General features: G+C 52.2%; 3 protein-coding genes across 4 annotated transcripts in view; 1 reads left to right on the top strand and 2 right to left on the bottom strand.

Moving 5' to 3' along the window:
* Positions 1-1,082: 1,082 nt before the first annotated feature.
* On the bottom strand, positions 1,083-2,327 carry FAM187A (family with sequence similarity 187 member A). The gene has a single exon (XM_068419027.1). It carries the CDS (start codon positions 2,325-2,327, stop codon positions 1,083-1,085), a length of 1,245 nt encoding a protein of 414 aa, XP_068275128.1.
* A 4,674-nt stretch (positions 2,328-7,001) lies between these two features.
* Positions 7,002-11,669, bottom strand: CCDC103 (coiled-coil domain containing 103). The gene is made up of 3 exons (XM_068418928.1): positions 11,527-11,669; positions 9,490-9,622; positions 7,002-7,475 (listed from the first exon to the last, which is right to left on the bottom strand). The coding sequence occupies exons 1-3, from the start codon at positions 11,667-11,669 to the stop codon at positions 7,002-7,004; spliced, it is 750 nt and encodes a 249-aa protein (XP_068275029.1).
* A 620-nt stretch (positions 11,670-12,289) lies between these two features.
* Positions 12,290-25,582, top strand: part of EFTUD2 (elongation factor Tu GTP binding domain containing 2) — a 28,203-nt gene continuing 14,910 nt past the window's right edge. Inside the window, exons 1-11 of one of the 2 annotated variants that reach the window (XM_068418482.1) lie at positions 12,290-12,313; positions 12,671-12,776; positions 14,089-14,254; positions 14,741-14,819; positions 18,744-18,819; positions 19,087-19,152; positions 19,407-19,442; positions 20,344-20,434; positions 22,073-22,155; positions 23,127-23,293; positions 24,924-25,048. In XM_068418482.1, the coding sequence (XP_068274583.1) occupies positions 12,672-12,776; positions 14,089-14,254; positions 14,741-14,819; positions 18,744-18,819; positions 19,087-19,152; positions 19,407-19,442; positions 20,344-20,434; positions 22,073-22,155; positions 23,127-23,293; positions 24,924-25,048 (994 nt within the window). In that variant the 5' untranslated portion in view covers positions 12,290-12,313; position 12,671. Of the gene's footprint in view, positions 12,343-12,670; positions 12,777-14,088; positions 14,255-14,740; positions 14,820-18,743; positions 18,820-19,086; positions 19,153-19,406; positions 19,443-20,343; positions 20,435-22,072; positions 22,156-23,126; positions 23,294-24,923; positions 25,049-25,582 lie in introns of both variants that reach the window. The other variant, XM_068418484.1, reaches the window with a different exon arrangement.

The raw sequence follows: 25,582 nt of genomic DNA, 5'->3' as shown, positions 1-25,582 counted from the left end.
CCACTGCCCTGGGCAGCCTGTGCCAGTGCTTGACAACCCTTTTGGGGAAGACATTGTCCCTGATCTCCAACCTAAACCTCCCCTGGCACAACTTGAGGCCGTTTCCTCTTGTCCCATCACTTGTTCCCTGGGAGAAGAGACCGACCCCCCCTCGCTACACCCTCCCTTCAAGCAGTTGTAGAGAGCGAGAAGGTCTCCCCTCAGCCTCCTTTTCTCCAGACCCCCTACATGGGTCAAGTGCCTGAGCATTGCTGGGACCCTCAGTGCTGCCCTCCTGGACAGTGGGATTTCTCTTGGGAAAGTTGAAATCCCCAAGCCACGTCCTTGAGGAAAGTAGCGGAGATGAGCCCCGGGAGGCAGTCCTGCTCTACGCCGAGGAGCGAGCGAGTGGCCACCCAAACCCTGCAGAGATGCCGTCCTCTTTGGAGGACATCATTTGTCATGCATAAATATCAACTCACAAGTCTGTGCTGAGTCAGGTAAATTTAAAAAAAAACCCAAACCAGAGAAATTTCTGAAGAAATCCACCAGATCCGTTTGGAAATGGCTTTTTTCCCTTCACCAATGAAAAATGTTGAAACCACAATTTAAAAAAAATGAGTTTGCTCCAGCTAAGGAGCTCAAAGGAACATTGAATGTTTTGAAACGTTGGCACTCAAAGTTCTCAGCACTGAAAAGAAGTAAAAAACCCAAAAAGGTAAGAAAAGCCAAGATTAATTGGATTTAAATAGTTTGGTGGATCTTTTTAGCAGCCTCTTAGAAAACCAGCTCTAATAAATCATGGATGTAGTTTGAAAACTCTGTAGAGCTTGGCCAGAAAAACCTGCAACAACTCCAAGTATTCTTTTGAAAAGGACTATATTGAGCTTAAAACCCTACTGCAAGCCAGCAGCAAGGCCAGGAACAAATCGTGGTGCTGTGAAATCCTCGCCCGTCCCTACCAAGGTGCATCAATCTGCAGCTCGCGGAGTTTTCTGCATCGGTCCTCACCATCGTGCTCTCGACCCATTCAGAATATTAGAAATTTCTAACAAGAATGATCCAAGGTGTAAGAGCGAGCTGTCGGGGCCGTGGTGGAGATGCTACATCGCGGCAGGGCCCCTCAACGCCCGATAGCAGCAGCGGCACACGTGGATGACGATGAACATGATGCTGATGATGGTGTAGCTCATGCCGATGACCTTGACGGCGTAGATCGTCTCAGGATCATTGAGCTTCCGCCCACGCTGGAGCCGGTAGGTCACGCTGACCCTCAAGCCGGCCACCATCTTGCCCTCCTGCCAGCAGAAGTAGGTGCCTCTATCGCTGACCTGGATCCTCCGGATGTGCAGGTGGTTTCCATGGTCGATGAAGACCCGCATGGTCTTGTTGACACCGATGAGGTAGCGGGAACGGTAGAGCTGGACGGAGTCCTTGTCCCAGCCCACGGCGTGCTCGGGCCGGGCTCCCGGGCATGCGATGACCAGGTCACTTCCAGTGTACTGATTGTGAAACTGCACGGGGACACGGGGCTGCCAGGACTTCTCGCCCAGCTTGGAAATGACATTGGCGATGGCCTGCGCTTCTTCCTTGGGGGCCTCCTTCTTTGGGCAAGGGGTCAGGCAGCTTCGGATGGCCACCTCGGGTCTCCGGAGGCGGACGGGGCGCCGGAAATGAGAAGGGACAGCCCTCGAGCCGCAGGATGTGACGTTGGGCACGGCAGTGCGATAGCGAGGGTTCAGCTGGGCGCTCTGCACGTAGCAGAGCCCGATCCGCCGCTGCTCGCCCGGCACCCCACAGCGGTCGCATGTGGTCCAGTCCCAGAAGGTGGTGAAGAGGCTGAAGTGCTTCCCCGTGAAGTCGTCCTGGACGGGCTGGCCTCTGTCCACAAAAGCCACCCTGATGCGATTGGTGGGCTGTATGTCCACGTCGTAGCCATAAAAGAAGTCCCCTTTCTTACTCCCACACATGTAGTGGCCCGAGTCCATCACCTGGGCTCGGAAGACGATGAGACTGAACATCCGGATACTGAAACGCTTCAGTATGTTGCTGCCCAGCTGGATATGGCCCGAGTCGACAACCACTGTGCCGGCGAAGTCCGTCAGGACTGTGGTTTCGTGCCTGCCCATGTTCTTTTGGAAGTACCAGACGACAGAAGAGACCTCTTTAGGCTTGCAACGGCAAGGGAGCTCGAAGGTCATGTCAGCCATGTAAGCAACGTTGTCGTACAACAGGAAGGCGGAACAAGCCATCGTCTTGAACACATCTTCTTTCTCTTCAGTCGCAAAAGCCTGGAGAACACCTACCAGGCAGAGGAGAATGGCAGCTCCCAGCAGCCTCTTATCCATCATGCCAGGCAGTCTCTGCAGTCAGCAGAACCAACCCAGCCACCGTGTCCTCAGTGGGGACAGCAGGACCCTGCGTGTGTGGCTAGCAGTGCCAGCACCAGGCAGGGCCAACACACACACACCAGCTCGCTCGCCAAAGGTGGGGTTTGCAAACGCCCCCCCCGCCCGCAGCGCCCGTGGCTGACAGCAGGGATCAAACAGCGGCTGAAATACCCCGTCCCAGCCAACCACCTGCAGGGAAGCGCTCTCCGTCCTGCTGCGGGGCAGGCTGCTCCCCGGGACACGGACTCTAGAACCTCTCCCCTAGTGCAGCTGCTCTAGAGCACTGTTACACGTGCGCCTGGCAACGAGCGGTGCCCTGGCAACGAGCAGGCGGGTCGCTCGTGCAGCACAGCCGCAGAGGGGAGACGCAGCGCTGGAAAGCGTGGTGGGGTCAAGGGAACCACCAATGTCTTCTTGAAACACTCACGTGCAGTAAATGTTATTTATTTCTCTGATCCCTCTGAGCACAGTGAATGCAGAGAAGACCCTCCTCTGGTGGCAGCTGACCTCTGTAGCCCAGAAGAGGTTTCAAACACGGTATTTAGACTTCTGCATCCTCCCTGTTGGCTTTCCAAGGGTTTGTGTGCTGAAGCCCCTCCTGTGTTTGAGACTCCCCCTCTCTGCGTGATCAAGTGAGGGTTTTTGTTCAGATCACCCTTGCCTGGGCTGGTGCTGGAACCAGCCCTGAAGGCCTTGAATGCATCTCTCCTACGGTGAAGGTGAGCTATTGGCTCCCCACTGACTCTGGCCAGACCTTCAGCTCAGCTTTTGGCACTTCTTGAGCAGATGCTCAGCTCAGACCATGAACTGATGGATGGGGAAACTGATCCCAGCTGATCTAACAGCCCATCCTCCCATAAAAGTTCACACAATCTCTCCTCTACTGCGTTTCTCCTAAGTCTTCTCACCAAACCACGGGGATTTTGCCCTTTCCCAAGCGATGGGGATGCAGCAGGCTGCTCCCATCCTTGACGTAGGATGCCAGCGCAAGCCCTGAGCCTCGGGACTGCTGAAAGCACTGCGGCTGTTCCCACCAGAGCTGTAACTGTCATGCCGGAGCTATTCCTGCCTCAACACCCTCTATCCTGACCTTGGGAAACTCCAGGATCTTGTTTTGTTTAAGACTTCAGCTGGCAGCTTTCTGCTAGTCCTCAGGTTTGCAAGGGTTACACAAAGAGAAGAGGAATGGCACCCACAACAGATTGCAGGGACACAGATGTCCCCAAGATAGGTGCCACAAAGCCCAACATTCAAGTGCCAGGCCTCAGAGAGGAATCAATTAGGTGCCCAGTGGTTTCTACAGAGAAGGTGGGAGACGGATGGTTATAGCCTGCCAGGGTGACTCTACCTCTTGCTCCTCTAGCTGGGGTTTGCAACAAAACGGACCTGACAGTTGTTTTTGAGCTGAATTCAAGGGATTCATAGAATCATACAATGGTGTGGGTTGGAAGGGACCTTAAAGATCATCCAGTTCCAACCCCCCTACCAATGGACAGGGACACCTTCCACTAGACCAGGTTGCTCCAAGCCCCATCCAACCTGGCCTTCAACACTGCCAGGGAGGGGGCAGCCACAGCTACTCTGGGCAACCTGGGCCAGTGTCTCACCACCCTCACGGCAAAGAATTTCTTCCTAACAACTCAACTCAATCTCCCCTCTTTCAGTTTAACACTGTTCCCCCTCATCCTGTCACTCCATGCCCTTGTCAAAAGCCCCTCTCCAGCTTTCCTGTAGCCCCTTCAGGCACTGGAAGGCTGCTATGAGGTCTCCCCGGAGCTCAAGATCAGAGCATCCCAGCAGGTAGGAAGTCAAGGAAGGGTACCAGGAGACCTGCATGGTTAAACAGGGAACTGCTGGGCAAACTCAAGTGGAAGAAAAGGGTGTACAGATGATGGAAGGAGGGGCTGGCCACTTGGGAGGAATATAAGTCTGTTGTCAGAGGATGTAGGGAGGCAACTAGGAAAGCTAAGGCCTCCTTGGAATTAAACCTTGCAAGAGAGGTCAAGGACAACAGAAAGGGCTTCTTCAAATACATTGCAGGTAAAGCCAACACTAGAGGCAATGTAGGCCCACTGATGAATGAGGTGGGGGCCCTGGAGACAGAGGATAAAAAGAAGGCGGAGTTACTGAATGCCTTCTTTGCCTCTGTCTATACTGCTGGAGGCTGTCCTGAGGAGCCTTGGACCCCTGCGGCCTCAGAAGAAGTCAGGATAGAGGAGGAATCTGTCTTGGTTGATGAGGGCTGGGTCAGGGACCAATTAAGCAATCTGGATGTCCATAAATCCATGGGCCCTGATGGGATGCACCCGCGGGTGCTGAGGCAGCTGGCGGAAGTCATTGCTAGGCCACTCTCCATCATCTTTGCTAAGTCGTGGGCAACAGGAGAGGTGCCTGAGGACTGGAGGAAAGCGAATGTCACTCCAGTCTTCAAAAAGGGCAGGAAGGAGGCCCCGGGTAACTATAGACCGGTCAGCCTCACCTCCATCCCCGGAAAGGTGATGGAACAACTTGTCCTTGGTGCTGTCTCTAGGCACATCAAGGATAGGGGGATCATTAGGGGCACTCAGCATGGCTTCACCAAGGGGAAGTCATGCTTAACCAACTTGATAGCCTTTTATGAGGACGTAACCCGGTGGATAGATGATGGTAAAGCTGTGGATGTGGTCTATCTCGATTTCAGTAAAGCGTTTGACATGGTCTCCCACAGCATCCTCGCAGCTAAACTGAGGAAGTGTGGTCTGGATGATCAGGTAGTGAGGTGGATTGTGAACTGGCTGAAGGAAAGAAGCCAGAGAGTGGTGGTCAATGGGACTGAGTCCAGTTGGAGGCCTGTGTCTAGCGGAGTCCCTCAAGGGTCGGTACTGGGACCAGTTCTATTCAATATATTCATTAATGACTTGGATGAGGGAATAGAGTGCACTGTCAGCAAGTTCGCTGATGACACCAAACTGGGAGGAGTGGCTGACGCGCCAGAAGGCTGCGCAGCCATTCAGAGAGACCTGGACAGGCTGGAGAGTTGGGCGGGGAGAAATTTAATGAAATATAACAAGGGCAAGTGTAGAGTCCTGCATCTGGGCAAGAACAACCCCATGTACCAGTACAAGTTGGGGGCAGACCTGTTGGAGAGCAGCGTAGGGGAAAGGGACCTGGGGGTCCTAGTGGACAACAGGATGACCATGAGCCAGCAGTGTGCCCTTGTGGCCAAGAAGGCCAATGGCATCCTGGGGTGTATTAGAAGGGGTGTGGTTAGCAGGTCAAGAGAGGTTCTCCTCCCCCTCTACTCTGCCCTGGTGAGGCCGCATCTGGAATATTGTGTCCAGTTCTGGGCCCCTCAGTTCAAGAAGGACAGGGAACTGCTAGAGAGAGTCCAGCGCAGAGCCACGAAGATGATTAAGGGAGTAGAACATCTCCCTTATGAGGAGAGGCTGAGGGAGCTGGGTCTCTTTAGCTTGGAGAAGAGGAGACTGAGGGGTGACCTCATTAATGTTTATAAATATGTAAAGAGGAAGTGTCATGAGGATGGAGCCAGGCTCTTCTCAGTGACATCCCTTGACAGGACAAGGGGCAATGGGTGCAAGCTGGAACACAGGAGGTTCCACATAAATATGAGGAAAAACTTCTTTACGGTGAGGGTGACTGAACACTGGCACAGGCTGCCCAGAGAGGCTGTGGAGTCTCCTTCTCTGGAGACATTCAAAACCCGCCTGGACGCGTTCCTGTGTGATATGGTCTAGGTAATCCTGCTCCGGCAGGGGGATTGGACTAGATGATCTTTCGAGGTCCCTTCCAATCCCTGACATTCTGTGATTCTGTGATTCTGTGATTTGGAGCACTGTAACATACATTGGGCTCCTCAGCACACTTGGGAGATGCTTGAGGATCCTCCCAGACCAGAACTGCAAGACAGCTTGGTGGGTAGGTGCTGAGCTGTGCCACGTGAGGGCCTCTCCGGTCTGCAGCCAAAACAGACGCGCAACTCAATTTAGACACAGTGTTAGGCAGCTCTGGAGAGTCTCCTTCTTGGACTGATGTCTGTCAGTTCCTTCTGAATTTCAGTTTATGTGGAATTTCAGCAAATCAGATAGTGTCCAAGATCACAAGACCATGAGGTGACAGGATCTCTGAGGTTTACCCCATGTCCTGCTGTTTGAGTTAAAATAACAATGAAAGAGCTGGTTGGATAGTCCCAGATACACCACCTTGCACAGCACTTCCACCTCCATCAGCCCATTCTAACTTCAGTGGTCGCATGGTTAAACATGAACTGTCACTGACTACATTTCTTAAATCGCCTGAGTGACAACGGACAGAGATAAAAAGGGGAAGGGACTATTTGGGGTTTGGTTTCTCCTTCCAAAATACCAGCCCAGTTTTATTTTGTTCTCATCTAAGAGATTCTCACAGAGCTGTTCTGTGAGGACACCCTGCCCCAGAGATCACAGCACAGTCCTCGCAGTAACTAACCTTTATTTGTGCACAACTATTGCTCTGGGTGGCTCCCAGGTACAGAGAAATGTATAGCAACACTCTAGAAGTATGTATCTAATGTAGGCGTCTCACACAGCGATGCCAAAGTCAAGCTTTGAGCCTCTTTTGCACTCTTGTTTCTGCACGACCGGTGCTTCTGCTCCCTCAGTTGACCTGGTAACATCTCATCAGCTCCATCACTATCTTTTCTTCCTCGGCTTCCTTTTGCAGGCTGGTGTTCATGACGTGGGCTTCCCCCTCTGCTTCGCAGCCGGCCGGGCCACTGGCATGGCCACCGGTCCAATAATCCCTGCTCATGCTCTGCAGCTTCTTAAACAAACTCCTGCTGCTCTCCTTCTCTGCCTCGCTCAGAAGATCCACGTTTAACCCGAAGCGCTTGGTGCCCGAAAGGCTCTGTAAGATCTGAAGGATGGCAGCTCTGTCTTCATGACAGACGTACTCTGCCAGCACCGTAAGGAATTCACCCAGGAGGCCAAAGCCCAAGTCAGCCTCAAAGATTCTGCCCAAGGCCTTGCCTCCGAGTTCAAGCAAAAACCGGTATTTTTCTTTTCCGCTTTTTAAGCATCTGCGCCAATCTCTGTAAAATTCCGCAGAGGTTCCAGGCAGCTGATCCAGTTCCTGTAGGAAAAAATAGTTACCCCGTTCCTTTTGTTTTGTTCCTACTTGAAGATTTTTATCCCACCCCCCCAAAAAATCAACCTGTGGATGGCTGAGATGGTTTTAATACAGGATTTGATAGCACAAAGGGCTGCTTTATGCCTGTGAGGTGGCAAAACATAAAGACAAAGAAATCCCAGGTACCTCAAGCCCCAGAGAAACCAGAGAACTTCAGGGGAAAATAATGGAAGAATGGATCAATTTATCAATCAATCAATCAATCATGTTGGCAGAGCCCTCTGGGATCATCGAGTCCAACCATTGCCCTGACACCACCATGTCAACTAGACCAGGGCACTAAGTGCCATGTCCAGGCTTTTCTTAAACACATCCAGAGATGGTGACTCCACCATCTCCCTGGGCAGCCCCTTCCAGTGTCTAATGACCCTTGCTGAGAAGAAATGCTTCCTAATGTCCAACCTGAACCTCCCCTGGCGAAGCTTGAGGCTGTGTCCTCTTGTCCTATCGCTGGTTGCCTGGGAGAAGAGGCCGACTCCCACTCTACTACAACCTCCCTTCAGGTAGTTGTAGACTGCACTAAGGTCACCTCTGAGCCTCCTCTTCTCCAGGCTAAACACCCCCAGCTCCCTCAGCCGTTCCTTGTAGGTCAGAACCTCCAAGCCCTAAGGATGAGACAGGAAAACTCAGTGTGGATGAACACAGACCAGCAGTGGAGTAACCCCAGCCCTAACCAGAACCAGACCCTCTGCCTGGTCTGGATCCACCATCACTGCTCAGGAAGGGATCTCCTGGAGGCCACGGTAGCTCAGTGAAAACCTCTGCTCCATCTCAAGCACCATAAGGCAAATCAAAGGTGTGAGGCGAGAAAAGATATGAGCTGTAAAACTCAGAAAATACACAGATGGCTCTAACACAGCGTCTCGTAACGTACTGCATTCGCCCGGGTCTGCGGCACAGAGCTTGCGCTAAGAGAGCCAAGCTCAATGTGGCATCTCCAGATAAAAGGAAATCCTGTTTTATACAACATGTAATTGAGCTGCTGAACTCATCACCGCTGACTAAACTGATGCACAGATTGAAGGAGGATTAAAATGTTCAGGCTTTTATACACAGATAGCGAGAACAAGGCACAGCAACTCCAGGCTGTGTCTAAACACAAAACGGAGAAGCCCTGGAGATCAGAGCCCGAGCACTAACGGGATTAGAACAGAATTTGCTCTGGGGAGATCATTGCTCAGTCCAAGCAAACACGAAGCTGCCTGGAAGAGTTGCAAAAGGATCTCATAATAAATGGGAAATTAAATCCAGTGTCAAAAAAAATCCATGACGAACATGCATGGGAAAGAACCCTGGCTACACGTCCGGTGACTAGGAGTCTCCAGCGTGGACAGAGTCCACTGGAGGGGGCAGGACAGATGTCACCCCAATCACAAATGAGCGGGGTAGAAAACGTTTAGTCACCGTTTCCCACAACCAAAGAACTCAGGAGCATCCAGGGAACTCACCAGGCAGCAGGTTTGAGACAAACCAGCGCTTCTCCACACTGGGCACAATAACCCACGGGTGACAAGGAACCGGCTGCGCTCACAGACCCACGGGCTGTGGCCATTGAACGTGACGATCCCAACGCACGAGCCTGGCTCTCGGTCTCTCAACTGCAGCCAGCTGGAGGAGCGCAGGCAGGGGAGGGCTCCCTGCCCCAAGAATCGTTACTGGCCACCAGCAGGGGCAGGGGATTGGGAGCTCTGGTCTGACGCGATGCAGCTGGGCTTAGATCCCCACAGGGCTGGAGCAGACTCTTCTTGCAGCAGCCGGTGCAAGAGCTTATCAGACATGAAGTAGGAGCCAAGACTGAGCCCTGTGGTTGTCTAAACACCTCCGTTCTCAGGGACTTTGAGGGCTTGATCACACATAGAGATATTTCTGAATAAACTCTCGCACTTTGAAATCATCCCCAAATTCTTCTGGAGTAATTTTCAGATGTGGGTGAAGTCACAGAAAGCGTTTTCCTCACCTGGGGTATCTCCACGTTGATGGCTTGCGGGGCCTTGGCGTGGGCTGCACAGGGGTTCCACAGCACGTTCCTCCTCTTGCCCATCTTGTCCTTTTTCTCGAGGGGCCTCAGGTGTGATGCCAGCACGAGGTTCCTGCAGGCAACAAGAAGGGGATGGGATACTTGGCAAGATCAAATACTCTGAGGCTTCGAGCTTCTTCTCTGAGGCAATTTCTGAGTTTGGGGCGTGTGTATCATCCAGAGGGATCTGGAGAGGCTGGAGGAGTGGGCCTGTGTGAATGTCATGAGGTTCAACACCCTCAGTTCCCTCAGCCGCTCCTCATCAGACTTGTGCTCTAGAATGCTGCACCCACAGAGAGAAGCTGCTCCATTACCTCCCTCAGATGACTTCTACTGTTACCAATACATGGATAAAACAGCTTAAAATCACTCGGGAATCCTTTTATGGAGCTGGTGAGAAAGTTGGGGCATTTTCCTGCCTTTCAGGGATCAGATGGCACGATGGTGGGTATGAGGCCGTGAATGGAATTTGCTCCAGTCCTGAATTCTCCACCTATAGTTTTGGGCCCCTCACGACAAGAAAGACCTTGAGGTGCTGGAGTGAGTCCAGAGAAGGGCAATGAAGCTGGTGAAGGGTCTGGAGCACAAGTGTGATGAGGAGCGGCTGAGGGACCTGGGGGTGTTTAGCCTGGAGAAAAGGAGGCTGAGGGGAGACCTTCTCGCTCTCTACAACTGCCTGAAAGGAGGGTGTAGCGAGGGGGGGGTCGGTCTCTTCTCCCAAGTAACAAGTGATGGGACGAGAGGAAACGGCCTCAAGTTGTGCCAGGGGAGGTTTAGATTGGAGATCAGGGACAATGTCTTCCCCAAAAGGGTTGTCAAGCACTGGAACAGGCTGCCCAGGGCAGTGGTGGAGTCCCCATCCCTGGGGGGATTTAAAAGCCGTGGAGATGTGGTGCTGAGGGCCATGGGTTAGTGGTGGGCTTGGCAGTGCTGGGTTAATGGTTGGACTCGATGAGCTTAAAGGCCCTTCCCAACCAAAATGATTCTGTGATTCGAGGATTCTATAGATCTGTTTGTGGATGTCAAAGGGTGGGGACTTCCCCAAGGTGGATCCAGGACGTTGGTCGGCTTTGGGAGTGCCCTGCGCTGCCTCTGCAGAGCATCCTTGCCATCCCCAGGCCACAAACCTGCTCCCAAACCACCTTGGACAAAGCAGCGACGGGTTTGGGAGCACGAATACGCTGGGTGGGGTGCATGGGGACACGCATCACCCTCTTCTTCTGCAGCACCACCACGGCATGGGGTGTGCTGGGAGGAAAAGGAGGCAGGGCAGGCTGGCAGGGCGTGAGGGTGGGTGCTGTGCCTGGGAACAGGGTGAGAGGACAGCACGCAGGGAGGGGACAGCGAGCCATCCCACCGCTCGTCCACAGCTTGGCCACCATGGGCACCTGCCCTGGAGCCAGCCATTCCTGGCAGGAACATCTGAGATCTTACCCCACACACGTCAACCTTTTATGGGGGGCAAATCTTAAACAAGGGTGGGTTTCTCTCCCACAGGCGCTCTGTGCCACGGGGCTGTGGCCTTTTTGGGAACCCCGAAGGTGTGTTTGCTGCCCTGTCAAGCCATGGTCACGGTCACCTGGAGCAAAAAGCCCAGATGAAGTGTTCAAGGCCAGGTTGGATGGGGCTTGGAGCAACCTGGTCTGGTGGAAGCTGTCCCTGCCCATGGCAGGGGGTTGGAACTAGATGATCTTTAAGGTCCCTTCCAACCCAAACCACTCTGGGATTCTATGACCGGTGCAAGCCCCTCTCAGAGCGAGGTCTGAGCTCAACACCCGCTGGTGACCTTGTCTCTAAGGGCTCCCAAAACCGAAGTCCCAAAAGAGCTCCAAAACAGCCCAAAACCCACCCGGGACTGGGTCGGCCCCGTGGCAGGAGCACCCGGCACCCAGCAGAGCTTCGGTGACGGCGTTGACTGAGCCCTTTGGGGTAGGGAAGCCCCCAATCCACCCCCACCCCCGGCATCCCCCGTCGGACCTGAACTCCTCGTAGGAGGGGACGCGCTGGCGCAGGGCCCGCAGCTTGGCCGCGTTCTCCCTCTCCCGCCTCTCGTCGGCCGCCACGGCCGCCCGCAGCTCCCGCTCCAGCACCGCGAAGTCGAGGGCTCCGTCCGCCTCCATCCCGGCCCCGCCACCCCCCGGAGCGCGGGCAGGGGGCGCGGGGACCCCCCGGCGGGGACCTGAGGCCTGTGGGGACAGGGGCACCCCTGGGTGCACAGGGACCCTACTGCTGTCGTGACAGTCCAGCCAGGGCTGGCCTCGGGGACTCTGCTCCTATTGCGATAGTCCTACCAGGCCACGCACCCCACCAGCCCCAGGGACCCTCTCTCCTGTTGCGACAGCCCTGCCAGGCTGTGGCACATGGACGGCAACTGGGAACCCCACTACTCTCACGACAGCCCTACCGGGCCCCGACACACTGTCGTCTGTGGGGCCCCTCACACTATCGCGACAGCCCCACCGCCTCCCGCAGAGTTCCCGCCGCCTCCCGTCGCCATAGCGACAGGGCAGCGCACGCGAGGCCCCGGCGGGGCTGCCCCGGGCCGCGCCTGACACAACCGGCCCCACCGCCCCGAGAGGCCCGACCCGGCCCGCGGCCACCGGGACCCCGCAGGGACCGTCTCGTGCCTCGCCCGCCCCGCCCGCCCCTTCCCCCGCGGCCGCTTGGGCTGACGGCGGGCGTGGGGGGGGCTCTGTCGCGACAGGCAGCGGGGGCAGCCCGGGGTCCTTCGACGGCGGTGTCGGCGGCGAGGGCAGCGCGGCGGGTGAGAGCGGGGCCGGGGCCGGGGCCGGGGTAGGCCCGGGGCGGGGCGAGCAGGGCCGGGGAGCCCGGGGAGGGGGCGGTGAAGGCGGGGAGAGGGACCTGGGGGGGGCGGAGAGCGCTCGGCGGGAGGGGCGGGGCCCTCGGGGCGGTGCAGGGCGGCGGTGAGGGGCGGGAGGGCCGGGGCCGGGGCCGGGGCCGGTATCGGGATCAGGGTCGGGACCGGGGCCGGGATCGGGATCAGGGTCGGGACCGGGGCTGGGCAGGGACCCCGGTGCGGGCCAGCCCTGGGTGCTGTGGGTGGCTCGGGCAGGGAGCGGTGGGTGCGCGGTGCTGAGTCCACCCTCTCCTCCGCCCCCAGCATGGACACCGACCTGTACGATGAGTTTGGGAACTACATCGGGCCGGAGCTGGACTCGGACGATGACGATGACGAGTTGGGCAGAGAGTCCAAGGATCTGGATGAGGTGAGCGGTGGGGATGGGTGGAGGGGCAGCGTCTCTTGGGAGCCTGGCACAGGGCCTCATCCTGCCCCGTACCCCCCAGGGGAGCAGGGGCTGAGCGCCACGGTCTTCACAAGGTGCTGGTGATTCCTTTCCTGTGCTGGGCTCTGGTTCTGCCGTGAGGCTTTGTGCAGTGGTGGGATTGTGACTCGTGAGGGTCAGAGTGGATGTGGTTTTAAAGTCTTCAGCACAAGCTGCCGTCCTGTGCCTGTCGTAAAGGGAAAGGCAAAGTTTCTGCTTGAATCGCGGTTAGAACCGGGAGCTCCTGTAGCTCAATTCATATTTGGCTTTTTTATTGGTGTTCAATCAAACGCAGGAACCGTATCATAGAATCATGGAATGGTTTGGTTGGAAAGGACCTTTAAGATCATCGAGTCCAACCGTTAACCCAGCACTGCCAAGCCCACCACTAACCCATGGCCCTCAGCACCACATCTCCACGGCTTTTCAATCCCCCCAGGGATGGGGACTCCACCACTGCCCTGGGCAGCCTGTGCCAGTGCTTGACAACCCTTTTGGGGAAGACATTGTCCCTGATCTCCAATCTAAACCTCCCCTGGCACAACTTGAGGCCGTTTCCTCTCGTCCCATCACTTGTTCCCTGGGGAGAAGAGACCGACCCCCACCTCGCTACACCCTCCTTGCAGGCAGTTGTAGAGAGCGAGAAGGTCTCCCCTCAGCCTCCTTTTCTCCAGACTAAACACCCCCAGGTCCCTCAGCCGCTCCCCATCACACTTGTGCTCCAGACCCTTCCCCACCTTCGTTGCCCTTCTCTGGACTCGCTCCAGCACCTCAAGGTCTTTCTTGTCGTGAGGGGCCCAAAACTGCACCCAGGATTCGAGGTGCGGCCTCACCAGTGCTGAGTACAGTATCCATCCAGTGAGGTCTTCGGCCTTTGGTAACACACGCTAACGCTACAGCAGCACTGCAAGGAGCTCAGCTCCTGCGTGGTGAAGGCAGAGTGAGACTCCACAGACACTCGAGGAGAGCGACGAGGGCAGGGAGGACAGCAGAGCTTGTGTCTCTGCAAGTCTTTCTGCTGTTCATTTTCATGATGCTGTTAATTTTCAGCGGGAAGAGGTGTGTGGCTTACAGAGGGCACCTCCACAAGCTGCTCTGCTGCTGGATGTGAGCTGTCAGGGCCGTGTTCATGGTTCCCTGGCTGGGTTTGTAGCTCTCTTTGGCCGTACGGCGCCGAGCCTGTACCTTCTGGGGTGACTGGGGGTTGTAAAGCACTTTGGTGCCGGCAGCAGCTAAATGTGAGCGTCGGTTGCAGCTCGAGGATGATGACGATGATGACGATATGGGGGAGCATGACGAGGACCACCCAGGGATGGAGGTGGTGCTGCATGAGGATAAGAAATACTATCCCACCGCCGAGGAGGTCTACGGGCCCGAAGTAGAGACGATAGTACAAGAGGAAGACACGCAGCCTCTCACTGGTAAGTGGTGAGGAAGCAGCGAGTTGGGTACGGAGGGAGGAGAAGACTCTTCATGGATCCTTGGGGAAATAATATTCCCTTCCCCTTCTCCCCGTGGGTTTTAATGCCTCTTTTGAATTCCCTCGCAGCCCCAGGAACACGTAGACTCTTCTTTTTTGTGTAGCAGCGCGCAGATTTTGGCACTGCAGATTATGACAAATGCCAAACTATCTTTAGAAGAACAGATATCTGCTGGAGAGATACTTGAGGAGAAATAAAAATGTGTTTAAGTCATCTCATTTGATCCTTCTGGAATAGAATAGTTCAGTTGGAAGGGACCCACAACGATCACCTTGTACAGCTGCTTTTATAAAAGCTACAAAAATCTGTCAGCCTGAACATTGTGGTTTTGTCTGCAAAAGCCCCTGTTCCCCACGACCGTTCCTGAGCCTGCTGGGTTCAGAGTCTCTGGTAACAGTGTTTTATTGTTCTTCCTCTTGTTTTCAGAGCCTATTATTAAACCTGTGAAAACCAAAAAATTCTCCCTGATGGAACAGACGTTACCGGTCACCGTCTATGAGATGGAGTAAGTGATATGTCGGGGTTTTAAGTGTGTATGTTGGCTCGGGCCATCTGTGCTGTGATTTCCTCACTCTTTGTTGTTTACGGAGGGGTGTGTACTATGTGGAGGAGGCAGATTTTGGGGGGCATCGGCTTTGTGTCTTACTGACACCAGCAACAGAACTGAGTTGCAGCCATTTCCCGGATTTTAAACCAAAAAGAAGAGGAAGAAAGTACAAGACTAACCATTTTAGATATTTTTCCTTCCATATAATGCAGCATAGTGCATAGTTTTGTGACACTAGAATGTAAATCTTACCTCAAAAGCTGATACAAAGCTTGATAATCAGAAACCCTTGTGGTGCAGATTTGCTGAAAGCAAGTTTTCTTGACTGGCTCAAGAAATATTTATACGGTCAGTGTGTGGCACACCTCATACTGGGACATTTTGGGTTGATCCCAGCGACCATTGGCCTACTCCAGTATCAAATGAATTCCCATCTATCGTGGAAAAGTTTCCAGGGGGAAATTTTTATGATGTTGAGGTGTTGGAGCGAGTCCAGAGGATGGTGACCAAGCTGGTCTGGTGAAGGGTCTGGAGGGTCTGACCTATGAGGAACAGCTGAGGGAGCTGGGGTTGTTTAGCCTGGAGAAGAGGAGGCTCAGAGGTGACCTTAGTGCAGTCTACAACTACCTGAAGGGAGGTTGTAGTGAAGCAGGAGTCGGCCTCTTCTCCCAGGCAACTACTGATAGGACAAGAGGATACAGCCTCAAGCTTGGCCAGGGGAGGTTCAGGTTGGACATTAGGAAGCATTTCTTCTCAGCAAGGGTCATTAGCCATTGGAAGGGGCTGCCCAGGGAGGTGGTGGAGTCACCATCTCTGGAGGTGTTTAAGACAAGACTGGACATGGCACTTAGTGCCATGGTGTAGTTGACATGGTGGTGTCAGGGCAATGGTTGGACTCGATGGTCCCAGAGGGCTCTTCCAACCTGATTGATTCTGGGATTCTGTGATTCTGTGACACTGGTTGTGTGCAAAGTTGTGTCGTAGGTCAGCATGAGGCTGCAGCTAAGCTGTGCTTATGCTGTGCTTAATGGTGTCTGCTGGTTGTGCCCTGCGAGGCAGCCGCTGAGTTGAGAGAAAACCCTGGAAAAAAATCCAAGCGAATTTAAAACCTGAGATATAATATCTCAGGGTATAATACCTTCAGGGCGGGTGTCAAGGGGATGGGGCCAGACTCTTCTCCATGGTGCCCAGTGACAGGACAAGGGGTAATGGGCACAAACTGAAACATGGGAAGTTCCATCTGAATATGAGGAAAAACTTCTTTGCTGTGAGGGTGCCAGAGCCCTGGCACAGGCTGCCCAGGGAGGGTGGGGAGTCTCCTCCTCTGGAGATATTCAAACCCGCCTGGACACGACCCTGTGCGACGTGCTCTGGGTGACCCTGCTTTGGTCTGGGGTTGGACTGGATGATCTCCAGAGGTGCCTTCCAACCCCAACCAGTCTGTGATCCTGTGATCTCACACAACTTTGGTAAGGCATAAAAACAGTTGGGTGCTTCATTAAAAACCTGTAATCTTAGCATCAGTGTCTACATGTTGTCGATGGGTGGAGGGGCTCTGCATCGTCGTGTGTGCAATGTTTCTGTGTGTTGCCTTCTATTTGAGGATGAACAGATTGAGCTGCGTGAGTGTCGTTAGGCTCATCTTTCCATACGCCACTTCGTGGCTAAGGCAGAGCTTTTTCCAATTTTTAATAGTCCTCTTCAAATGTAGATCCCAGAACCAAATGCAGACTGAGTAGCAGTTCCCCGTGTGCCAAACAGACCCCAACGTGAGCAGTCCCTCTGCGTATCATCAAGGGTCCTGTTATTTTCTGGCAACAGAATTTCACTGGAGTTTGTATTCAGTCAGTTGGTTGCTTGGATCCCCAGGACCATTTTGGAATGGCTGCTCCTTGGGGCTGTCCCCTGATACTGTCACAGGATCCCAGCCTGGTTGGGGTTGGAAGGCACCTCTGGAGATCATCCAGCCCAACCCCAGCCCAAAGCAGGGTCACCCACAGCACATTGCACAGGGTTGTGTCCAGGTGGGGTTTGAATATCTCCAGAGAAGGAGACTCCCCACCCTCCCTGGGCAGCCTGTGCCAGGGCTCTGGCACCCTCACAGTAAAGAAGTTCCTCCTCATTTTCAGGTGGAACTTCCCATGTTTCAGTTTGTGCCCGTTGCCCCTTGTCCTGTCACTGGGCACCACTGAGAAGAGTCTGGCCCCATCCCCTTGACACCCACCCCTGAGGTATCTGTGAGCATTGATAAGATCCCCCTCAACCTGCTCTTCTCCAGCTGAACAGCCCCAGCTCCCTCAGCCTCTCCTCGTAGCAGAGATGCTCCAGCCCTCTGACCATCTCCGTACCCTCCGCTGGACTCTCTCCAGTAGCTCCTTGTCTGTCTTGAACTGGGGGGCCCAGATCTGCACACAGTTACTCCAGGTGTGGCCTCACCAGGGCAGCGTAGAGGGGGTGGAGAACGTCCCTCGACCTGCTGCCCACACTCTTCCTCGTGCACCCCAGGACACCACTGGCCTTCCTGGCCCCAAGGGCACATTGTTGGCTCATGGGGATCTTGTTGTCCACCAGGACTCCCAGGTCCTTCCTCTGAAGAGCTGCTTTCCAGCAGGTCACCCCCAGCCTGTACTGGTGCGTGGGGTTATTCCTCCCCAGGTGCAGGACCCTACACTTGCCTTTGTTGAACTTCATGAGGTCCCTCTCTGCCCAGCTCTCCAGCCTGTCCAGGTCTCGCTGAATGGCAGCACGGCCTGCTGGGGTATCAGCCACTCCTCCCAGTTTGGTGTCATCATCATACTGGTGGTGTGGTCATTTTCATTGATCAGAGAGATTTTTGATATAGCCAGATAGAAACCAAAGACCCACCTGGTTCTTACTTTTCTAAGCAGTCCATTTTGCTCTTAGTCAATGACCTGTACTCTTGGTTATCTACCACTCTCCTGATCCGTGTGTCCTCTGCTCGTTCCGTCTGTAATGAATTTCCCTTCGTCCTGTTCATTGATAGAAATGGTTAGGATGGGACCAGGAGAAATTCCCTGTGGGACTTAACCAGAAACCTGCAAGCTTGGTATTGATTTCCCATTTAGCCTCATGTTAACACCAATCAGCAAGCTTTTAATCAGGATTATTATTGATTTTTGTATTTTTTAGCTCTTAATCAAAACGTTGTACGTTAAGAAGTCTACTGCATCAGTGAAAACGAAATCTTCTTAAAAAGGACATTATTTGACAGCCCTTATCTTCTGCAGACCCGTACCAATGGATACTTATTTTCTAGCCTGCCATTATTTTTTAGAGAAGTTGGTAATTTAAGATGTCAATTATATTTTGGACAGGATCCACACAGAAGTGACCGGCCCGTCATTACCCAGCTCAGTTGCTGATTCTAAAAAGATGTAAATTCCGTTACTGTTTCCTCACGTCCCTGGGAACATCAGTGTTTTAAGACCTGAAAATCATAATTAATGGTCTGCGGAGCCCCGTGGTTACCTTTTAAAACTGCGTGGGGGGCTTGTTATCCAGCTCTGTGGTTTACTTGACTGCCTGCCACTATTTGAGTGGAAGCATTTCATCGTCTGAGTACATGGATGTGACTTTTGCTCTAATACTGACTAAAAAAGAAGAAAAATATTCAATAATATTCCGTCGCTGGCAGTTTTACCAGCTCCGTATCCTCCCACCCACTGCCATCTGTCTAGGACTCCAACTCTCATGTCCTCCCCATCTGGGAAGTGGGATTCTTCCTCCGCAGGGCATTGGCAGACTGAAAGTTTTGGAGAAGATTCAGGGGGCACCTTGAATAGAAAGCGGAGCTGAAATGGCACCTACTTTTCTTAGACGCGGCAGAAGCTTCCAACAGTCTTTTGTGTTTCTTTCCTCCAGTTTCCTGGCAGATCTGATGGACAACTCGGAGCTGATTCGAAATGTGACTCTGTGTGGGCACCTTCACCACGGCAAGGTAGTGTGAACAGCCGACGTGGAGCGGGTAGTAGTAACGATCCGTTTGGTGCTTGCTTTCACGTTGCTCTTGACCCCTCGCTCTCCGCAGCAGCGGGCTCTCTCTCTGCTCCTCTCACTAGTGCAGTTATTGGTAGGTTTTCTTTCAGCCACGCAGAAAAAACGTGCCCAACTTTCTCTGTACTGCTGCTGGAGGGATGGGGTTGGATCTGTATTTATCTATCTGAACATCATCACCTCCTTTCTCTTGTGCTCTGATATTTTTCAGACGTGTTTTGTTGACTGCCTGATAGAACAGACACACCCAGAGATCCGGAAGCGCTACGACCAGGACGTAAGTGAGCTTTAGGTGTACTCCTGACCTCGGGGAACACGGGTTGGCTTTTACACTCGGAGGGAGCGTGACTGTACGGGGGGAAAACGTGGTGTAGTGATTAGAGCGTGGGATTGGAAAGCCAGAGCTCGGTCCTAATTCTGTCTCTGTCGCTTACTTGCCACCTTAACTGTGTGTAGAGTTGTTGTGTCCTGCCTCACACTTAATGTTTGATACCAAAACGGGGGATTCTGACTCTTGTTTTGTCTTTGCAGCTTTGCTACACTGATATATTGTTCACAGAGCAAGAGGTGAGTGAGTCTGGTAGAAAAGGCGGTGATTTCTATCCAGTCGTCTCGTGCTTTACTCGCAGTCACTTACTGTAGGCAGTTTCCTCTTCCATTTTAACATCTTCTTGTGCCTTCCACATTTTGATCATTTTCTTTATAAATAAAATGATCTATTCCTCTTGTTTCCCTCAGTAAGATCCCTGTTCCAACTTTATTCTATTTCCTGCACCACTCATCACGTATGATTTTACTTATCTGAGATGATAACCTGTGCAATGATGAAAACCTACGGCAGAGTTATCCCAGCATATGGGTAACTCCTGTTTTCTTTGAGAGAAAGAGGTGAAAGGGGTTCACAGCAATGATGGATGGGGAGAAAAACTCTGATTTCAAAATAAACATGTTTCTCCCCTGTTTCCTTTGACGGGAACTCTTAGCTGAGTGCTCTGACTCCATGTGGTCGGGCGTGAATGAGAAGCTTATTTCGTCCTACTCGCTAAATATTGTCATGACCAGAACATTCCTATGAAGCTTTTCTTCCTCTTCATCTTAATGCTTTACTTTATACTCTGGGTGATCAAATCTTGTGCTTTGAGGTATAACTTGATAGCAACAGAAGGGCGAAAGCACAGAAAAACATACATCTTCTGTCTCTGGTGTTGCATATTATACTTCCTCAGCTGAAATGAGGCGTGGATTGTGCAGTAGTAGCTCACCAGTCTGAGCCAGTGTGGGTGGGGGAGCTGGGCTGGATGCTGCAGCGATGTGAGGTTGTTCCTCCTTCCCTGGGAATAACAGGCTGTCCTAGATGGATATTTACTTTTTTCCATCTTTCTGATTTTTCCTTTGGTCAACTTTTGCATCTTTACATGGTGAGGTATTTTTTTGTTTTAACTGGTAATCCTGGTTTCCCGTCTTTCAGAGGGGAGTAGGGATCAAGAGCACACCAGTGACGATTGTTCTGCCGGACACCAAAGGAAAATCTTTTCTCTTCAACATCATCGACACTCCAGGTGATTGTGGAATCCTGAAAATCACGGTTTGGGATGCACTTAGCTGGAGGCAGCTTGATGGAGTTTTGGGCCCCTCACGACAAGAAAGACCTTGAGGTGCTGGAGCGAGTCCAGAGAAGGGCAACGAAGCTGGGGAAGGGTCTGGAGCACAAGTGTGATGAGGAGCGGCTGAGGGACCTGGGGGTGTTTAGTGTGGAGAAAAGGAGGCTGAGGGGAGACCTTCTCGCTCTCTACAACTGCCTGAAAGGAGGGTGTAGCGAGGTGGGGTCGGTCTCTTCTCCCAAGGAACAAGCGGTGGGATGAGAGGAACCGGCCTCAAGTTGTGCCAGGGGAGGTTTAGATTGGAGATCAGGGACAATGTCTTCCCCGAAAGGGTTGTCAAGCACTGGCACAGGCTGCCCAGGGCAGTGGCGGAGTCCCCATCCCTGGAGGGATTTAAAAGCCGTGGAGATGTGGTGCTGAGGGCCATGGGTTAGTGGTGGGCTTGGCAGTGCTGGGTTAACGGTTGGACTTGATGATCTTAAAGGTCCTTTCCAACCAAAAGGATTCCATGATTCTGTGGTTCTGTGTGTGGAGCAGATGCATGATCATATGAATCAAGATTTCTCTCATTAATAAATCTCTTTGGTCCTCTGGATATTGCTGATGTCAGGAGTAGTGCAGTAAAAACATGCCCAGTGATGGTTAATGAGGGCCTTCAAAGAGCTTTGATGTTGGATTGTGGTGGGATTGTGTAGCATTGGCTCTCAGAAAAACAAAGGAAGAATCTGGACCCTGAAACCTCACTGATTCATCTGGAAATGTCACTTAGGTGCAATGAAACCCTGGGAAGTTTTCTTTCACAGACACAAACCCATGGTTTGTTTTGTGTTTTTTGTAGATGATTCCAGCCTAGTCCTGAGCCTTCAGCTAAGTTCATTCTTCTGAAATCACTTCCAGCAGTAATGACAGTGCAGCTGGCTTTTAGTTATGCTTATGTTTCTGATTAGCAGGCCTAATTGAGGGCTGACGGGGCTGAAAATATGTTTCACTGAAGTATATGAGAAGCACATGTAGAATTGGATTTTCCAGGTATCACCATGCGCAGTGAGGACTGTGCTTTTCTCAAATGCTGTTGCCCCAGAGTGAGACTCTCAGCCCGTTCCCTCGAGCCTCTGACAAGCTCCTGTGGGGGGGAACGTAATCACAGATCAACTTCTTGTAAGAAACCAAGGCCAAACTTCAGGGAAGGGGGCCTTGGGACACATCTGTTGAGTTACAGCGCAAGATGAAGGAGGTTAGAGTGCAGGAGGAGGCTGGAGGGAGAGGCATCTGCTGTTTTTTGGTGAGAAGTAATCTTCCTCCTTTTCCTGAAGTATTTGCAGAGAGCTGTGAGAAAAACAGTAACAAATGTGAGGAAAAGTGCCTGTTAAATGAGTTGTTGTGTTTATTCTCAAAAAATAGAATTAAAGCTGAAGCGAATCCATATACAGAGCTCTGGCAGCTGCTCCCGGGCCCTTGTCTGAGGAGGAAGGCGTTCTGCCTCGCTGGATACCAGTGACCAGAGCAAGCTGCAGAGCGGAGGGATGGCTTTCCACCCTCTGCGCTGCTGGTGTTGGGGCTTACTCTAGGTCTTACTAGTGTTTTGTGTTTTTGAAGGTCACGTCAATTTTTCTGACGAGGTGACAGCTGGCCTTCGTATTTCGGATGGTGTTGTGCTTTTCATTGATGCAGCCGAGGGGGTGAGTACCAGGTTCTCCTGGGGCTTAACTTCAAAATCTCTTCCTCTTGAGTCTTGATCCTACAATACAGACCTTGAGGTGCTGGAGCGAGTCCAGAGAAGGGCAACGAAGCTGGTGAAGGGTCTGGAGCACAAGTGTGATGAGGAGCGGCTGAGGGACCTGGGGGGGTTTAGTGTGGAGAAAAGGAGGCTGAGGGGAGACCTTCTTGCTCTCTACAACTGCCTGAAAGGAGGGTGTAGCGAGGTGGGGGTCAGTCTCTTCTCCCAGGTAACAAGTGATGGGACAAGAGGAAACGGCCTCAAGTTGTGCCAGGGGAGGTTTAGATTGGAGATCAGGGACAATGTCTTCCCCAAAAGGGTTGTCAAGCACTGGCACAGGCTGCCCAGGGCAGTGGTGGAGTCCCCATCCCTGGGGGGATTGAAAAGCCGTGGAGATGTGATGCTGAGGGCCATGGGTTAGTGGTGGCCTTGGCAGTGCTGGGTTAATGGTTGGACTCGATGATCTTAAAGGTTCTTTCCAACCAAAATGGTTTTATGTTTCTATGATCCTGCCTTAGCATGACGGCCTGCGATGGGTTCAGCTTTCTGGCGTGAAGGGTTTTTGGAGGACACTTTGGGAAGCAAGAGCATTTTCCAGGCAAAACAGGGAGTCAAGCCTCTGGCTTCTGTATCCAGGGCTCACGTGATGCGTGTGACCTGTTGGCTGATTATCTAACTTGTTTACATCTCCATACCCGTGATATGTAAAATTGAGCAGGTTATTTCTATCAGAGATGTCCAAGGGGTAGGATTCAAGGAATTTGGTTGGGTTCTAAATTTCAGGAGGATGAGCTGATCGCTGGTGGCTGAGCTTTGGCTTTTCTACAGGCTTGCAACCCTGCGTGTCAGGGTCGCTGCTTTGCCTGTCACGCCCTAGATAGCATTTTGTGGAGGGCTTTTGCTGGGAGTGTTTGTGCTCATTATTCCCCTCAGGTGATGCTGAACACGGAGAGGCTGATCAAGCACGCGGTGCAGGAAAGGCTCGCGGTGACCGTGTGCATCAACAAGATAGATCGCCTGATCCTGGAGCTGAAATTGCCCCCCACGGATGCTTATTACAAACTCAGACATATCGTCGATGAAGTTAATGGTCTGATCAGGTATGAGGGTTGGGGTGATGTGTTGTTAGTTCTTGCTGTCCCTGTTCCATCGCAGGCGCTTTTCTCTGTGAGCCCCGTGCGTGCCTAAAAACTCAGGAGTTTGTCTCTTAATATGTTGAAACAGAGAAAATGGGGCAGGAATAACCACTGGAAGTTCACCTCAGCCAGTATATTGAGTTATATAGGAAGGGCCAATCCTGCTTGAATTCTGTCAAGCTTATGGGATCAGCTCTTTTTCCCCCATTAAAAAGTAGGGAAAGTGGACATATGACCAGAGCAGGGAACTTCTGAGCTACCAGATGTCTTAAAATACACAGAGATTGTCCAGACTGTATCACAGAATCACAGAATCAACCAGGTTGGAAGAGCCCTCTGGGATCATCGAGTCCAACCGTTGCCCTGACACCACCATGTCAACTAGACCAGGGCACTAAGTGCCATGTCCAGTCTTTTCTTAAACCCCTCCAGAGATGGTGACTCCACCACCTCCCTGGGCAGCCCCTTCCAATGGCTAATGACCCTTGCTCAGAAGAAATGCTTCCTAATGTCCAACCTGAACCTCCCCTGGCGCAGCTTGAGTCTGTGTCCTCTTGTCCTATCGCTGGTTGCCTGGGAGAAGAGGCCGACTCCCACTACGCTACACCCTCCCTTCAGGGAGTTGTAGACTGCACTAAGGTCACCTCTGAGTCTCCTCTTCTCCAGGCTAAACAACCCCAGCTCCCTCAGCCATTTCTCGTAGGTCAAACCCTGCAGACCTTCACCAGCTTGGTCGCCCTCCTCTGGACTCGCTCCAACACCTCAACATCTTTCTTGTTGTATCCTAGATTGTGGGCTGAGACATCTCAAAGCTGCTAAACATCTGTTAGAAAACTAATGGGAACTCGCTGTCCCAACCCCTAGATAGAGACTAGGATTTTGCTATGGTCAAATCTCCTTGCAAGACTCTGCTCCGGGAAGGGAGGGACGTCTTCTCTAGCTTTCACAGTAGCGATGCATCGTTTCTGTGGGTTCTTCTGCATCCAGGTGATGTTCTTAACCGGGTTCTTCCCTCAATTTGTGTGCGTCTGCACCGCAGCCTCGATAACCCCAACCTGAATTTGCCCAGGAGCTCACTTGCATGTCTCTGTTCCATTGCTACTGGTGTTGGACTCGATGATCTTAAAGGTTCTTTCCAACCCAAATGATTCTATGATCAAGCAGCTCAGAGCAAGATAATTTCTCCTGTCTATTATGCTTGTGAACTCATTAAAACTGTTTCGATTCAATTCTATCCCTACGTTATTTGCCTTGTATTATTTTTTCCCTTGCTTGGTTGACCAACTTTATTTAGGGGAAGAAAAACTCTACCTGACAAAAAATACAAAGCACGGGTAACTTTGAAGTTCCAGATCTTTAAATATTTCTTTGCACACTAATGCTTTGAAGTTCATGGTCATAAAATGATACTGACCCTGAAATTCCGACGGCAAGTGTGCCGCAGCCCCTTTTAAGATGCTATTTGGCAATGTTGAATCCTTGCCTGTCACATACTGCTGTTTGGTGTGGGAAGTGGATGTAAGTGTCTTCTTTGGTTCATAACATTGATTTTATATTTTTTTTTCCCTTGTCTCTAAAAACTCTCTCCTCTCAGCATGTATTCCACCGATGAGAACCTCGTGCTGTCTCCCCTTCTGGGGAACGTGTGTTTCTCCAGTTCACAGTACAGCATCTGCTTCACGCTGGGATCTTTTGCAAAGATTTATGCAGACACATATGGTAAGGATTATCCAGAAACCTTGTACACTTTAACATCTCATTTCTTAACCTTTTTTTTTGTTGAGGCTTTTTAAGCCATTCAGCTTCGACTTTCACTGCACTTACACAGCCAGTTTATGCGCTCTTGAATTTCTAGGAGTTGAGAGGTGCTGCAGATCTGGGTGATAAAAAGCAAAAATACAGTTCTAAGTTGTTTTTAGCTAGATCCTTTCTCCTGATAAATGTTTCTTGAGTCAGAAGCCAATATTTTATACATACCCTTAAGCAGAAAAAACAAGTCCTGCTCTGGCAGCTGAAGGCAAGCGTACGTGTTGTGCTTCACCTCCTTATCAGAACAGCTCAGAAGCGAAGCTTTTAAGTTCTGCCTGCCTGTTCACAAACATCTCCAGAGTCGTGAGACTCAGCTGCAGCCGGGTGCAAGCTTGGCCCACAAGGTTTTGCACTCTTGCCCTCTTTCTTTTTTAAGAAACTCTCTTTTTCTGGCTTTGATTTAATTTTCTGGTCCCCAGGTGCCCACTCGAGGCAATCTGTCGC

Source organism: Nyctibius grandis, chromosome 26 (genome assembly GCF_013368605.1).
Source record: "Nyctibius grandis isolate bNycGra1 chromosome 26, bNycGra1.pri, whole genome shotgun sequence".
Lineage (NCBI taxonomy): Eukaryota > Metazoa > Chordata > Aves > Nyctibiiformes > Nyctibiidae > Nyctibius > Nyctibius grandis.
The sequence above is the reverse complement of the archived record's forward strand: the minus strand, read 5'-3'. Positions and strand labels throughout refer to the sequence as shown.